The following is a 15808-nucleotide window of genomic DNA, read 5'->3' as shown; positions in this document are numbered from 1 at the left end:
TCTGAGGTATAGTCTTACGTAATTTTTTTTCTTATTATTTCCATAAAATATAGAGCTTCCTTTTATTAATCCGCATATAAATATGAGCATAAACTCTTTCACCATAGCAGTTTAAAACATTTTACACATATCAATATAGTCAGGTTATAATACCTCTGCACAGTAGGGAAATGCTACCTTTAGTCATATATGTAAAAGCGAGGTACAGAGAGCTTAAGTTATTTATCCAAGGCCAGGCAGATAGGACAAGGATTCAGATTTTCTGATTTTGAGCCCTCTTTTTCAGTCTCATGTCTATCTTCTTTCCCTAGGTTTTACAATGACCTACATATCATTGCACAAGAAATGCAAAGCCAGCAATAAACACTTTTAGCCTGTATATAGCAATGATCATCTATCCTAGTTATTCAAGTATAGAACATACAATCTCACAGGAAAATAAAGTTCTTTTAATCTTCTGGTTTAGCCCTTTGAGAGTCAAAAGAATTCTAATTACCGGTACAGTACTTAACTGAGCATCAAGAGCTTGAGGACTGCAAATTCTATACAGGACTTTTTTATCCAAATGCCACAGATGAAGGAAAAGCTGATAGTGTTTTTTAACATAAATTATCGCCTAGCAGCTAGAGATTCAGCTCTCGGGAGAAAAGGATTCAGTGTCACTCTTAGAACTTCATACATCCCATCTCTTCTCTTACTGCTGTGTTTATCTGAAGTATAACTGCAGCTTTAAGTAGAGGTTGAGGTTCTGTAAACATGAGTTCTATTAGAGAGTGATGGGTGTGTATGTCAACAAGGTTTTATTATGGCTCTATATGTCTGCTAGAGTAACTTCACTAGCAGTGTTAAAAATAATCACCTCTTCAGCCAGCGTATCTGTGCTGGCGAATCTGGTTGAGATACAGCAAGGCTTACAGAAGATCACTCTTACTGTTCCAGCTCATGTTATTTGGGAAGGTGATGTAACAGTCACTGGAAAAGCTCCTTTGGATGGCACCCTCTGTCCCTCATCACAGGGCTCTGCTGCTCTAAGTATGGATGAGCACATGAATTGGATTCCTTACAGTTGAAACAAAACCAGAAGATGCACTGCAGGACTGCAATCTGATGTGCTCCAGTTGTTAAGGGGTCTGTAGGACAAAACTAGATCTAATCTTAAATAAAGCTCCTGCAATGTGTATAGTGCAGAAGCTGGATCCTCAGCACCAGCTGTTTTGCTCTCCAAATCCTTTCCTATTGTACTGCGCTACTTGCTAATGTAGGCATGGTTGGCATTAGCGCATTTGTAGTAGAGACATGATCTGATTCTGCATTGCTTGGCAACTCAGAATGAATTGCCAAGTGAGTGACACTAAGGTAAAGCCTGACCCTAAAAAATTAGGCTGCTTCTGTTCAATAAGGGCCAGGTACTGTTACTCTGGTTACTGTTATTTGGAGTCCAGTTTCATAAATGATATTTTAGTAGGTTATTCTGCATCTGCATTAGTTCTCTGAATTCAGTTCACAATATGGTGCACAAATGCTTGTGGCTATAGAGTGCAGGCATGGTACAGGAATAGAAACACACAGCTGGGAAGGAGGAAATGATTATTTAAGCTGGCTTTAGCAGTATTGTTGCTGAGTGTCACAGCATGTCAAACCTTACTCTGAAAATTTCCCTCTGGAACATCTTCTGGGGTAAGGAAAGGAGAATTTGACCCCAAATTAATTTATTGCATAGACTTGTGCTGCATCTATACAAGTACATATGCTATTTTAAAAGCATGTAAATCACATTATAGAAAATGAAGTAAACTAGAGTGATAGAATATAAATATTTTGTATTAAAATGTAAGAATCGAATGGAGTACTAAAGTATGTTTTCCATCACAACTTGGTAATGCTTAAATCCTGGGGTGCTGAGACTACTGGCTTCCAGGCTGATCAATAATGTCTCATTATCTTATGTTCTCTCCCTTAAACATCTCATTCTGTTATTGTTCCTTGTCTTTTGTAATGGTTCTAAATCTCTGGAATCTGAAGAGACGTTATGCTCCGGCTTTGTACAGTACCTAGCACAGTGGGGGTCCTTATCCATAACTAGAGTTCCCAGGCACGACAGTAATGTAAATCATGCATAACAATTAATAAACACTGTATAAAATAATAAGTGCCATGAGAAAGGAGAGCAAGAGGAAAGTGATTTAAAAAAAACCCAGGGAAGATTAGACTTTTCCTGCATTTATTTCCATCACATTCAACTGGCAGAGATTTTGCACTGAATAACTAATACATTTCTTTTTCATAGGACAGCCAAAACCAGGGTGAAAAGTGACAAAAAGAAATGTGTAACACTTGAGTACTTGGCAACCATTACTGTTCTTCAGGCGTGATTTGATGCTCAGCCTCAACAGTATTCGCAGCACATAAAGTTAGTTATGCAAAGAATGGAATACATTTATTTTGCTATTTTACTATCAAATTGCTGCAATACTAAGAAACTGAGAAGTCATATTCATAAATAGAGACAGAAAGTATCATAAATCTTGAGGGAAAAGCTAGATTCAGTGAAGCCTAATAACATAGATACAAAGATAACTGGATGTTTTTTGTTTCTATAATATTAAAATAGAGAACACTCAGGGAAAATAAAGCAACTTCCAAGAAAGCTACTTACAAAATTGATTCAAATTGGCTAAATGGTATCAGAAAAAATAGACTTTTCAATTTTTTTTTTCTAAAAGACATATTAAATTCCAGTGATCCTAAGATTTTATTTTTAAGCCTTTCTAAAAGCAAAAGTCTTGGGTTTTTTTTCGAAATGTGAACTATTTTGCTCTTAAAGAAACCAACCTAAATTAAAAGTAAAGGAAGGGAGGTAAGCTCTTCCAAAGGGTAATAAAACCATTAACTTGCTCAGACTGTTTTAAAATCTTATTTTGCTGAATATATCTTCAATGAGTTGCTAATGGATTTCCATCCAATTTTTATTAAATTTATTCCGCTCCACTCCCAAGACACAGAGTCAAATACTGTTTTGTAGCTAGAACCACGAATAAGACAAAGTTGTCTTTGAAACATTTCCAAGGAAGCCCAAATTGTGACCTCATGCTGCCCTAATAAAGAGACATATGGTTGTGAGGAAGCCTGTTCTAGAAACACCTACACTGAAACTTTCTTTGATCAAACGTAGGTCTAGAAAGGAAAGTTACTTGTAAGGCAAATATGCAAAAGCCCACACTTGGGAAAAATGAGTCTGTTGTGTAGATTTCCTTGATGCTTTCTGGCAAATGGGATTAATGCTTAATCAGCCTTTAATCAATGAAAAGACTGAAATGGGGCTGTGGAGCAAAAATTACAATCTACTCGGTGAAGGACTTTCTGTGTCTGAACTGGTCTACTCTGTACACTTGCAAAACCACTGGAAAAGCAGCATGCCTAGGTGATCAGATGAGGAAAAGGAAGTAGAATCTGTTTTAAATTAGCTGTGAATTTTATCACAATAGCAACAAAGAGCAGCCTGGCATTTACCTTGGAGAAATTACAGATTAAGTGTGGCCTTGGTATACTATAAATAGCATTTTAACTGATGAAGGCAAAACAACAACACAGTAAGGAATCTTTGCATGTGTGATTGCACTAGTTTGGTAGTCTACAAAGTGAAATTTGTAGCTGTAGAATAAAAGAATCGTAGGCAGTCAAAACATTCTCATTTATTTTTGCAAATGGTCTCATTGATTTGATCTTAACAGTAAGTGCAACAGAGGGAAATCAATACATTACCCATAAGCCATATAGTATATTGCAGATGTTAACCACATACACATTGCTTTGAAGGGAAAATGTTATTGTTTTCCTATGTGCTCAGTGAAGCTCGGTGAAGTCAATGGAAATATTCCCATTGGCAAGTAAGAGGTTTTCATGGGGAAGGAGGAAATACCAGAGTCCCTCTTCCTTGAGAGATAACAACTACAGCTGCCATATGAAAAAGTTATTTCAGTGGAAAGCAAGCTAAAAATAAATTCAGGCAAAAATTCTTATGCTGAACTGCTTTCCCTGTTTTTAAGAAAATTTTTCATTTTCTTGCCAAAAGCTAATATTCATGCCAGTGGTTTTGTATTTTTCTGTTATAAAACACAACATACAAGTATTTGTTTCGGAGTATTTAATATTGAAAGTACATTTACAGGTACTTCAGAAGAGTTTTGGTGGGAACTGTTGGCTGTCACAAACAAATGTCTTTTTATCTGCCATATCACCAATCAGAAGAGTCTATTGTGTTACTTTTGTTCTGAGGAGGTTCTTTCTCAAAGCAGGCTTTTCAGACTGTCTGTTTAATGCATAATACAACCTCTCTAGAAAGAAAACACACAAAAGCCTTTTCAAAAAAATATTTCAGAAGAGGAAGGTTACTTGAGAGCCCTTCTTGCATCATAGTTTATTAACCATCTCACACAGTTGGGGAGCTATCAGGTTAGTAAATATGTGATGAAGGATTAGGTAAGTTAAAGAAAGGCTTCTATAGTTAATTTGGCATCAAAAAGACGACCAAAGAAAACTTAAGCCCACTGCTGAGTGGGGTGGGCAACCCTGGGATGAAGGATGTAGGAAAGGCCGATGCCTTTTTTGCCTCAGATTTTACTGGAGGATCTGCTTTCAGGCCTCCCATGCCTCTGTGTCTAACAGCAAAGTTGGAGTACAGAAGTCCTACTAGCAGTAGAAGAAGGAGGAGTTAGGGACTACTTAAATCAGCTGACATACGAAAAGTCCATGGGACCCGATGGGATGCATCCAGAACTGCTGAGGGAGCTGGCTGATGTCACTGCAAGACTGCTTTTTATCATCTTTATCATAGCACTTGACAATCCCATGAACAACTAGATTGAATATACCTTGAATAAATAATAAGGCAGAAAAGCTTATTTCCACTTGTTGTTGGATAGCTAAATAAGTGATGGCTCAACCTGTCAGTTGAAAGCAAAGCAGCAAATGCCCATACTGTAAAGTTTCCACCAACTGCACCTATGAACTGGTATCTCTAATAGCAAAAGAGGAATGAGCTGACTATAATGATGTCATGCAGGCAAGTAGGAGTGCTTCAAATATGTAGTAGGAGTATTCACTGCCAAAGGTTTTCCTGATGAGTGTCTGGAAGCTACCAGGAGCCTGAAAGCCAAACAAACGAACAAATATTCTACTACTTCACAGACATTTAGAAATAAAGATCCTCACACTCTCTACAGTGTCCTTTCCAAAATTGGTATCATTCATCCCAGGAAGAGTTATGTATTTGTCCAATCTATCCAGTCAATTGTACTTCCAAGTATGGAGTGTTGCTAAATCATACCACTTCCCATTAATCAACATTTAAACTTGAAATCAAGCTGCGGGCAATCAGGTAATACTGAGAGTGCATGACTAATTGTCAGCCTATACATTTCCTTACCATGAGCTATTGACAATGAATTACAAAAAAGCAAAATTACTTTTCCTATTTTTTTTCTGTGCTAACTAAAGCTGACAGGCTCATGAAAACACTGCCCTGCTGTGAATCTATGGAAAACACACTGAATGTAAACAGAAAACTACCCAAGGGAAAAAAAGCCCCGATCAAAGTGTGAACAAGGGCAAAACAAAGTCTGTCCTTGAAATCCCTGCAGGGAGCTCTGAATTATTTTAATGGCAAACCTATGCATTGCACTACAACACTGAACTACTTGGGAAATGCATGCAGAACAGAGATGATATTGCAAGTGGCAGTGATAAATATTTAGCAAATGATAGTGCTGACTGCCCAGAAATAGAGGAAAGAGATGGGAGCAAAAATAAAGGCTTATGTTTTGACCCACTGATATGTTCACTTGCCTAGTCTTAAACCAGAAAAGTTCTGAAACCCATCCTCATCTCAAAAGATGTTAATGTCTGATGAAACATATTCAATTTACACATCTAAAGTCATGCATACACTTAAATGCTTTTCTAGACTGGATGCTCAGTACCTTCCAAAATCAAGCTCTTGCCTGTGTCTTGAATGTTAACATTTAATAAGGAGATTTCTCATTTCTTGAAGTCCTTTAGTCACATGTTTTGTAGCATAACTCATATGAGTAATACACTAATGGAGAAACATTGTATGAGAGAGAAAACAATCTTTTCAAAGAATGGTTTGAAAGTAGTGCTATTCAGTGGTAGGTAGTTTAATAATAATTGGTAAAACTTTTTTTTTGTGAGTTGAAGAGGCTAATGTCCCCAGTAGCCCATCCCTGGGATGCCAGGTGCCCACCACAGGTGCTCTATCACTCCCCTCCTCAGCTGGACAGGGGAGAGAAAATATAGCAAAAGCCTCGTGGGTCGAGATAAGGACAGGGAGAGATCACTCACCAATTACAGTCACGGGCAAAACAGACTGAACTTGAGAAAATTAATTTAATTTTATTACCAATCAAATCAGAGTAGGATAATGAGAAATAAAATCAAATCTTAAAATACCTTCCCCCCACCCCTCCCTTCTTCCCAGGCTCAACTTCAATCCCAGTTTTCTCTACCTCTTCTCCCCCAGCAGCACAGGGGGACGGGGAATGGGGGTTGTGGTCAGTTCATCACACGTTGTCTCTGCCACTCCTTCCTCCTCAGGGGGAGGACTCCTCACTCTTACCCTGCTCCAGCGTGGGGTCCCTCCCACAGGAGACATTCCTCCACAAACTTCTCCAACGTGAGTCCTTCCCACAGGCTGCAGTTCTTCACGAACTGCTCCAGTGTGGGTCCCTTCCATGGTGTGCAGTCCTTCAGGCACAGACTGTTCCAGCGTGGGTCCCCCGTGGGGTCACAAGTCCTGCCAGCAAACCTGCTCCAGCGTGGGCTCCTCTCTCCACGGGGCCGCAGGTCCTGCCAGGAGCCTGCTCCAGCGCGGGCTTCCCATGGGGTCACAGCCTCCTTCGGGCATCCCCCTGCTCCGGCGTGGGGTCCTCCCCGGGCTGCAGGTGGAGATCTGCTCCCCCGTGGACCTCCCTGGGCTGCAGGGGGACAGCCTGCCTCACCATGGTCTTCCTCACAGGCTGCAGGGGAATCTCTGCTCCGGCGCCTGGACCACCTCCTCCCCCTCCTTCTTCAATGACCTGGGGGTCTGCAGAGTTGTTTCTCTCACATGTTCTCACTCCTCTCTCTGGCTGCAATTTCTGTGCCGCCACAACTTTTTTTCCCCCTTCTCAAATCTGTTATCACAGAGGCGCTACCACTGTCGCTGATGGGCTTGGCCTTGGCTAGTGGTGGGTCCGTCTTGGAGCTGGCTGGCATTGGCTCTGTCAGACATGGGGGAAGCTTCTAGCAGCTTCTCACAGAAGCCACCCCTGTAGCCCCTCCGCTACCAAAACCTTGCACGCAAGGCTGATACAAAAGTAGTGCTGTTCAATGGTAGGTAGTTTAATAATAACTGGTAAATCTTTTTATTTGTGAGTTGAAGGGACTAACCTCCCCAGTAGTCCATCCCTCTCTGTCAGCAGAGGCTTCAGTGCTCCCAGCTAGAGTGCATCCAAAGGAACTCTTGATTTGACATGACAAAGGGAAGCAGAAACCTCTGGCAGGGGAGGGAAATTCCTAAAATGGATGTGCCACTGACAGAACAGACCCATTCTGGAAATCTCTGACCTCAGCTACTAGTTCCCACACCCCAGCTAGAGATTCTCACTCTCCTGTTGTGTGACAAATGCCAAGTCAATTGTTCATGGAGCCACTCTAACTGAGTGGGTGGAGTCTATAGCAGGGGGCAGGACATCTTTCTTACTGGCATTTTCATATTGATTATAATTTGTTCTTACAAGACAATATTAATCATCTTAGTTAAAATCTTTATGGGTTTCTCAGATAATTAAGTCAATGTCTATATAAAAGTCAAACGCTTACATTTACACAATGAAATGAAGGAATGGTAGCACTGCCTGAGGTGTTCATTTGCACTGTCCAGAAAATGATGACAAAATATTTCAGGCAGGCAGGTGTGCACAACTGAAAGCTAAGAGAGATCCTTCGACCTAAGGAGAGTTAACTTGTCAAAAATCTGCCTCACCTCCCATCTTAGCAAATCTCGGCCCCAAATAATTCTCAAATTTCTCTTTTCCTTAAGGCTTCACACATTTCTCTGTGAAAAGAGGAATGCTGCAGCTACTGCCACTAAGATGCCTGCTGCTTGTGACGCATTATCTAACTAAACTACTGTCCCTCTGCCCTGCTCCTACTGCAAGGCAGGGAAGAGACAGAGGAGAGCAAAACTCAAGAATCTCTTTTAGCTGTCAATTGCCAGCTTTCTTGCAGGGTCACAGAGTGACCTCTCTCCAGGAGAAACTGCAGCAAGGATTTTACTGAGCTGAGCATTTGAAAAACCTGAGGCTCTTACTGATCCTCACCCTTCCCTTTAGGCAGCTAAAACTGAAAGAAAGACACAACTTTCTTTGCACATCAGGAGCTTTCAACAGAGACACAAAACGTGTCCTATTGCAATCACAGCTCTGCTGTCCATTCATTCTACCTGAAATTTGACAATGCCTTCTCTACTTGGGCTCGGCTTCATTTTATGGCACTATAAATGTATTTCATTTATGAGTGAGAAAACAGCACAACGTTGTTCTGCTAGGAAACAAGCTGCGGACCAATCCATGCCTGTACTGCATTTCTGTGTATGTTTGATATGCCTTTGAAAATATGTGACATTGTGCTTATGGGAAAATCAAGGAGAAAATAATTCAAAAGAGATACATTTATTAAAATGCTGAGAAACCATTTAAACCCTTCTCTTGCCCAGTACCTGCAGGAGTGATCTGAATTACTAGCATTACTAGCATTCTGCCAATGGCATTGACTGCTACATACAAGAATTAGGCAGGACAGTGCTATACTGGAAGCTGTAGGCCATTCAAAAGGCATAGCATTTTCAAAATTGGGATCTGTAGCCAGGAAAGAATAGTGCGTCCTTTTGCATAGCTGCCCTGGGGAAAATGTTAAGAGATACTAGCATCTATTATCAAACCAAATAGAGTTCAGTTCAATTCACATTGTTCCTGTACTATTTAAGTGTACTTAAAAGAAAAAAGCAACATCAGAGGTCAGACCTTATATTTGAAAGAAAAATCTTAACCTGCATTCAAAATAACATAAAGGCTGTCTAGAGACATTTTAAAAAACCAAGATCATTCTTTTAATAAAGCAGCGTAGATGGAAAGAAATAAAAAGATGAGAAAATTGGTTTTCCAGTACTATGTAAAACTACTTACTTGCATGCACCGTTAATTTTCAAGATATACTGAAGATGTTCTTTCAACAAACCGAGCTGCTCCCAAATGGCTGTATGCACGATGGGATGCTTTTTGTCTATGTCCATTTCTGCTTCAGTTTTATAGGGAGTGGGACTTTGGCTTCTGTAAACAAACAAAAGCTCTGGAAACCTGTGGCCGGTAAGGCTGGGAAGGGTCTGCAGCAGTGAGGAGTGTGCTAGTACGTTTTCCAGCGCTGCCTGGAGAGGAGAGAGAGGCTATAATTACTCTTATACCAGGAGGTGCTCCTTTCTGTATAAATATTTAAAATCATCATGAGTCCTGCGCTATTTCCTTCACCACTGGCTGATACACTGTATCAACTCCTGCCTGTTTCCACCAATTATTAAAGTTGCTCCCTCTCGGGAAAAGCTGAAAAACCTTGGGGGACACAGGCTGGGTTGTTCACACCTCGTCTCTGGTGGCTGGCCATAACCTCCTGCGGCTTGTGCGGCTTAGTGCTGCTGAAGCCTTCCAGGCCCTGCGAGGGCCCGGCGTCCCTCCAGGCACCGAGAGTCGGCGACGGCGGGCCGGCGAGAGCCGAGGCCACCCGGGAGCCAGGCCGGGCTGCCCTCATCCCCGGCGGGAGAGCGCCGAGGCCGGGCAGCGCCGGCGCTGAGGGGCGGGCGCGCGCCCCTCCCTCAGACCCAACCCGGCCCCGGGAGAGGGGCGGGGGGGGGTGGGTCATCGCCCCTTATCCCCGCCGCGGAGGGCAGGGCGTCCCGCTGCCTGCCTGCCGACAGACCGACCCTCCCCGCCGCGACACCTCAGCCCGGTCCCCTCCCCGCTCCTCACTGTCTCTGCGGGCCTCGGACCGTCTCCCTCCCCGGCGGGTGGCTGAGGAGACCGGCCTAGAGACCGGCGGGCGGGAGCGGGTAACCGGAGCCCCGCCCCTCGCTCTCCGCTAAGCCCCGCCCAGCGCCGCGCTGCACCTTTAAGAGCGCGGCGAGGCGCTGATTGGCAGCGTCACGTGCGGCGGCGGCAGCAGCAGGAGCAGCAGCAGCAGCAGCGGGGCCGGAACCCGAGCCCGAGCTCGCGCCCGGCCGGCTGAGGACGCGCTCTCTCGCCGGGACCCGCCGGGTTCCCTGCGGCAGCGCGAGCACCCGCGTTCGCCTCACGGGAGCGCGCGCCCCGTCCCCTTCCTTCCCCTCCCCTTTCCGCCCGGGAGCGGCGGGAGCGCCCCTCCCTCCCTCCCGGCGGCGTCGGTCGTTCGGTCGTTCGGCGGTGGCGGCGGCGGCGTGCGAGGATGGAGCTGTTCCAAGCCAAGGACCACTACATCCTGCAGAGCGGGGAGCGGGCGCTGTGGTGCAGCCGGAGGGACGGCAGCCTGCAGCTGAGAGCCGGTGAGCCCCCGCCGCGGCGGGGCCGGGGCGCGCCTCCGTGCCCGTTTCCTGTGTGAGGAAGGGCGGGCCGGGACCCACCCGCCCGGGGTGCCCTGACCGGGAGTGGTTAGGGGAGGGGGGGGGCGGCTGAGTGAGGGTCGCTGAGGGGAAGGGCGGTGGCGGGGACCACCCCGACGGCCGCCCAGAGCGCCCGGTGGCGGCGCCGAGCCCCTGGGTGAGGGCCGGGGGCGGCGGGGCTCGTACGCCGAGGGTCTCCCTGGAGGGGCCGCGGGCCGGCCCTGTGGGGGCTGAGGCCTCCTCGGGGGGGGGGGGGGGGGGGGGGTGACCGCCTCCCGCCATCGCCGCCGTCCCCGCCGCGGCGGGAGGCAGCCGGCCCGCCAGCGGCGGTGCGGGAGGTCACGCGTGTCCTGGCGGCCCCCAGCGAGGCGCGCACCGTCTGCGGACCGAGGGGCTGCGGTTCTGGCACCGTGTGTTTTGTTTTCTCCGCGAAGTAAGGTAGGGCTGCTCCTGGCAGCTCCCCGTGCCTAACCGGAATAGTTCGTGGTGTTGAAATGCACCCGGTCACTCTTACGGGAGCATCGCGAAGTCAGAAAGGGCCATCTTGTGTTGGTGCCAGCCTTATGTAAGTGATGCTCGCCAGCGTTTCTGATAAATGGTGATTGCGTCTTCGAAAAAATGTATTCTCCTTTTTTAGGAGAAATTGAACAGGTGCCTACACTTGCGAGTTGCTCTCAGAATTTTTTTTTTTTTTGGTGACTATAGGTAGTATAAGTGACAATTACAGAGGGGAGCTACGTGGTTTAATATCGGGCTGCGGAGAAGGTAGTGGGAACAAAAATTGTAGGTGGAGTGAGTTGCATTAACGGAAATTTTGAAACAATGGTAATTATAATATCCTATCTGGGAGGCTAGTCAGTAAAGGTGTCTATAAAATGAAATGCCATCCTTAGGAATTAGATTGCTTTGAGTAATATATGTAGCTTAGATGTAAAGGACCATAGTGTACCTGCCTGTAAGTTAAAAACAAAGAGCTGGATGTTTCACCAAACATGTGGCGGGTTGCACAGATCTTACAGCTTTCTAAAATTGTGGTCCATGTTATACCAAAAAAGCCAGTTAAGCATGCATATGACTGGATTTGCTATCTGTGTATGGTACATTTCATGAGCTTTTTCTAAAAGGCTGGAAAAACTTTATACGTAAACATAAATACTATTGTTACCTGTGTTTATCCAAAGAACTGTTTTTCATACTGGTCTTGTGTTGTTTTTATACTTGAGTCATGTCTTGTCAGTGCAATTTGTTTGTTTCTCTTAGATAAAATAACACTCTGCCTCAAATTAACATGACTTATTCTTGTCTAGCAGCTTCACTTATCATTGAAAGTCTAGTAATACTCTGATAATATAGATCATCTTACAAAATACTTGATGTCAAGCTAGCAAACAATACTGCTAGTCAATGAAATCCATGTTTTCATGGACCTCCCCCAGCCCTGTTCTAGATTTGCTAGTTACAATCATCTGCATGGGCACGAAAGTTCTTACTTGACCCAGAGTAATAAAAGCTCAAACTAGTGAACAGTAGTTCTAGGAGATTGTTGTTTGAAAGCTTTAACTTTAACAGTGTTGATCACTTGTTTTCAGGCAGCCATTGCTGTGATTTTTTTTCTTGAAGTCCTTTAACTTCATGGAGGCTTTGCCAGAGCCCAGCAGTCTGTCTGCGTGGTGTTCAGCAGCATTTTGTCCTTAGCCTACCTTTAAATTTTCAGCCAGTATAAATGTGATCCCTGTTGTGTGTGACCTATAGATTAATGAAAGGTGATATGATATTGAAGTCTCTTAGTCTGCTTGAAACTCTTTGATTGTTAGTCATGCTTTCCCATTTCAATCTGTTGATAGTTTAGTTTTTCCAACCCTGTCTGTGGATCATCTTATTGAAAGTGGGCACTAGGGCTGTGAAATGAAATGCCTTAGGATGTTGAAAGTAAACCCATGAAAGAAACAGTTCCCTCACAAGAAGTATTGCTTGGATCGATAGCTCTTGCTTGTATTAAGACAAAGCTGAATATCCTCAAGTTTATGATTTTATTACATTTGACCATTTATAATCAAGGCCACTGACCGGAAATGAGTAAATAGATTACTGTGTGATGAGTCACTGCCATATTAAAATAAACAAAGTCATAACTTGTGTTCATTGACATGTTTAATAGTCCGTCAAAAGGCTATAATCTAACTCTGTATCTTTACTTGGTTCTGGATGTCTTAGTTTTATTCTGTCCCACAGAGGCTGCTCTGAATTAATCTTTGTACATTCATGGATCGAAATACATAATACTGGCAAACCTTGCAAAGTATTGCTTTATATGATAGGTCTGAATCTAAAGAGCTGACGCTAAGCTTTATAATGTTCTCCTCCCTCAACGATAAAGGCATGTTCAGAAATTTGCTAATTTTGAAAGCTGTATTTCTGACCTCTTTGAATTGTGAATAGCTTTAATTAAAAAAAGGCAGAAAAACTTGGTAAATATTTGCTATAAGCAAAGCCTGAGGTTGGCCCTAGTCTGAAGGATGTCTGCCTATGTTTACAAGATATTTCTTGTGGTTTTTTTCTCTGAAGTGAAAGCACTAATGAGTCACCTGCAGGAAATCCATGAATCACTTGGGTATCATAGATTTTGTTAGGAATTTAGCTGTCTACACTGTACTCTTTTCAGTGTAGTGAAAAAATGTGTAGTTCAACCATGCTTTAAATAACTTACATCAGGTCTTGGATTGGGATTTCACTCTTGGTTTACTCTGATTACGCTCTGCTTGGCTGCTCCTGACTGGTAGTTCTGCACAGATTACGAACATTGGTTTATTGATATTGTTAATATAAATTCTGTATTTATATATGCATGTATATGCACATATAGAAAAGAGCAAAAGTATTGAAGGCATTGAATTCTTTTCACCATTTTCTTAGCAGCAGAAAAAGAAATGAAGTATTTTATGGGGTCAAAACTTCTATTATCATTGCGTTGGCCTTGATAATATTCTGGGCAGTAATGCCAGACTAAGATTGGGAATAATTGCTACTAAAACTATTACTAGTAGTAGTGCTGGTTCCCACCACCCTGGAATAAAAAAAAAACCAAACTATGAGATATTTTGAGTGATATACAGATTGGAATTATTCTAACACAATTTTTGGTGACTTAATTTTCAAAAGACTCCATTGCCTCTGCCTGTAAGAGTAAGGTGGTGTTAAGAGGTGTCTTACCTCTGGACCTATAACTGGAGGCAAATGAGCATTTGTTTGTTTTAAACACTTTATGAAATAAGTGTTACAGTACTAATTTTCATCTGTTGAAAATTGTTGTGAATCAGCAACTGAAGCAATGCCTCTCAAATATCTTTCTTTTAATGAGAGACATGTTACCAAACAGTATTTTCAGAGTATCAGGGGACAGATTTCAGGTTAGGTGTCTTAGTCTGATAGTGTGAAATCTTCTCTGAATCACAAATCATAAGGCCATCTAATATTCTAGTTATGTGTGCTTGCCTTACTCCTCAAAGACATTACAGGAGTTGTGTAGAAATTGCTTGTCAGAATTCCTGAGCTGTTCTTCATGATTGTAGACTGGAGGAGAAGAGTAGTTCCTTTGTTTGAAGTCTAATGCCCGTAAATGCTTAAGTGAAGGCCTTGAGCTAATGAATGGTGTAAGGAGCAATGCCACTGATACCAGTAGATGTATCAGTAGGCTTAAGGCTATAGAACAGTCCTAAGCTTGGCTCTGAGGGATGATGGCCCGAGTGTTAAAGGGTGCTACAGAATTAAATATTTCATACAAAACTGACTTCCTGAATTTCAGTAGTATGTCTTAGAAACTGCCTGTCTATTCTGGAAAATGAATTCCAGAGGAGGTAGTTGTAGCTTTAGAAAAATTCTCTCCATGTTTCAAATTGCTTCATAAGGAACCTCAAGCTGTTTTTTGACACTTTTTAGCTGCAATGGTTACTGAACTGTTTCTCACTCTTGCCTGCTCATTCTGTTCCCTCTTTTCCATACCCTTTCTTGGTTCTCGGCACAACATACTTGTGGTATATGTGACAAACCAGATGTCAGAACTGATCTGTATTAGCTGCAACCCAGTAAGGATGTATGCTTAAAAAATCTTGAGCAGTTAGCTCCCTGTTGCTGCTTGCTCCCTCTTGCAAAAGAGAACAGAGAGCACTAGGGGAGAGGGATAGGCTGCTGTATATCTTTCATCTGATTGAATATTACATACATTAGTCAATTTTGTAGCTTCTGACTGTGAGGCGAGATCTTCAAATGTATTTACCAGAGATAAATTTTCTACATTCATTAAATAAGTGTACTTTGTAATTCCATCCATGATTCTTTTTACAGAGCATAGCAAACCTAAACCTGAGACTGAAATGGGTTGATAGTGTGCTACATCCTAATGTGGTGAGAATTAAATAAATCTTGAGGTGAGATGTTTCTTGTTTAGTTTCCTTTTGAGTCTTAGTAGCAGATGACGAGTTGGATATAACAAGAGTGTTCCTGTCTTTTTTTTTTTCTTCCCCTTTTCCATATATGAAGAGGTCTGGAAATGCCACACTTGTCCCAACTCAGATGCATAGGTGTCTTAGAATTCCTGCCCATGCTGAAATGACTTTAGTTTTTAAATAAATACATGAAAAACCTCTTATGCTTGATATGCTGTTGCTTTTTTTTTTTTGTAATCTGAAGGTTGCTTGCTTTGTAAAGGAAAAAAAAAGCTTCCCCTGCCCCGAATTAAAATGAATCTAATTCAGGTGGATTTTTGTGGCTTGTATTTTGCTAGCAGAGGTTAAACTCATCTTTGATCTGATGGGTTAGTATTAACTAAATAGTGAATAAGAAATTGTAGACTAACTGCAACTAAAATCTTTAGAACAGAAGGCACTGACAGGTAGAGTCCTTTCAATTACGAAAGGGTCTGCATCTATATCAAAGGCTTGTGGGTTTTTGATGTGTGAATGCTGTTGTTTTTGCTAGGTTCTTTTACAGTTTAACAGTGTGGGTGATATTTCAGCTGTATGTGTAAGGAAACATTAAAACTCTAAGTGACTTCAGTTTTAAACTTTCTGAACTGTAGTAAAAGGCATTTATTTGATATGCCCCTTATGTTCTTTCAAGACAACTATTATA

The 15808-nt window shown here is 42.7% G+C and overlaps 1 protein-coding gene across 3 annotated transcripts in view; it reads left to right on the top strand.

Annotated features, from left to right (window-relative positions):
- The first annotated feature begins 10241 nt into the window (after window positions 1-10241).
- Window positions 10242-15808, top strand: part of INPP5F (inositol polyphosphate-5-phosphatase F) — a 47042-nt gene continuing 41475 nt past the window's right edge. Inside the window, exon 1 of one of the 3 annotated variants that reach the window (XR_003925764.2) lies at window positions 10242-10624. Coding sequence is in view for 1 of the 3 variants with exons in the window: in XM_030030484.2 (XP_029886344.1) it covers window positions 10528-10624 (97 nt within the window). In the remaining 2 variants the exon portion in view is untranslated. Of the gene's footprint in view, window positions 10625-11237; window positions 11247-15808 lie in introns of those variants that run through there. The other 2 variants (XM_030030484.2, XM_030030485.2) reach the window with 2 other exon arrangements.

Source organism: Aquila chrysaetos, chromosome 11 (genome assembly GCF_900496995.4).
Source record: "Aquila chrysaetos chrysaetos chromosome 11, bAquChr1.4, whole genome shotgun sequence".
Lineage (NCBI taxonomy): Eukaryota > Metazoa > Chordata > Aves > Accipitriformes > Accipitridae > Aquila > Aquila chrysaetos.
Note: the sequence above shows the minus strand (reverse complement) of the source record. Positions and strands in the feature narration are given on the sequence as shown.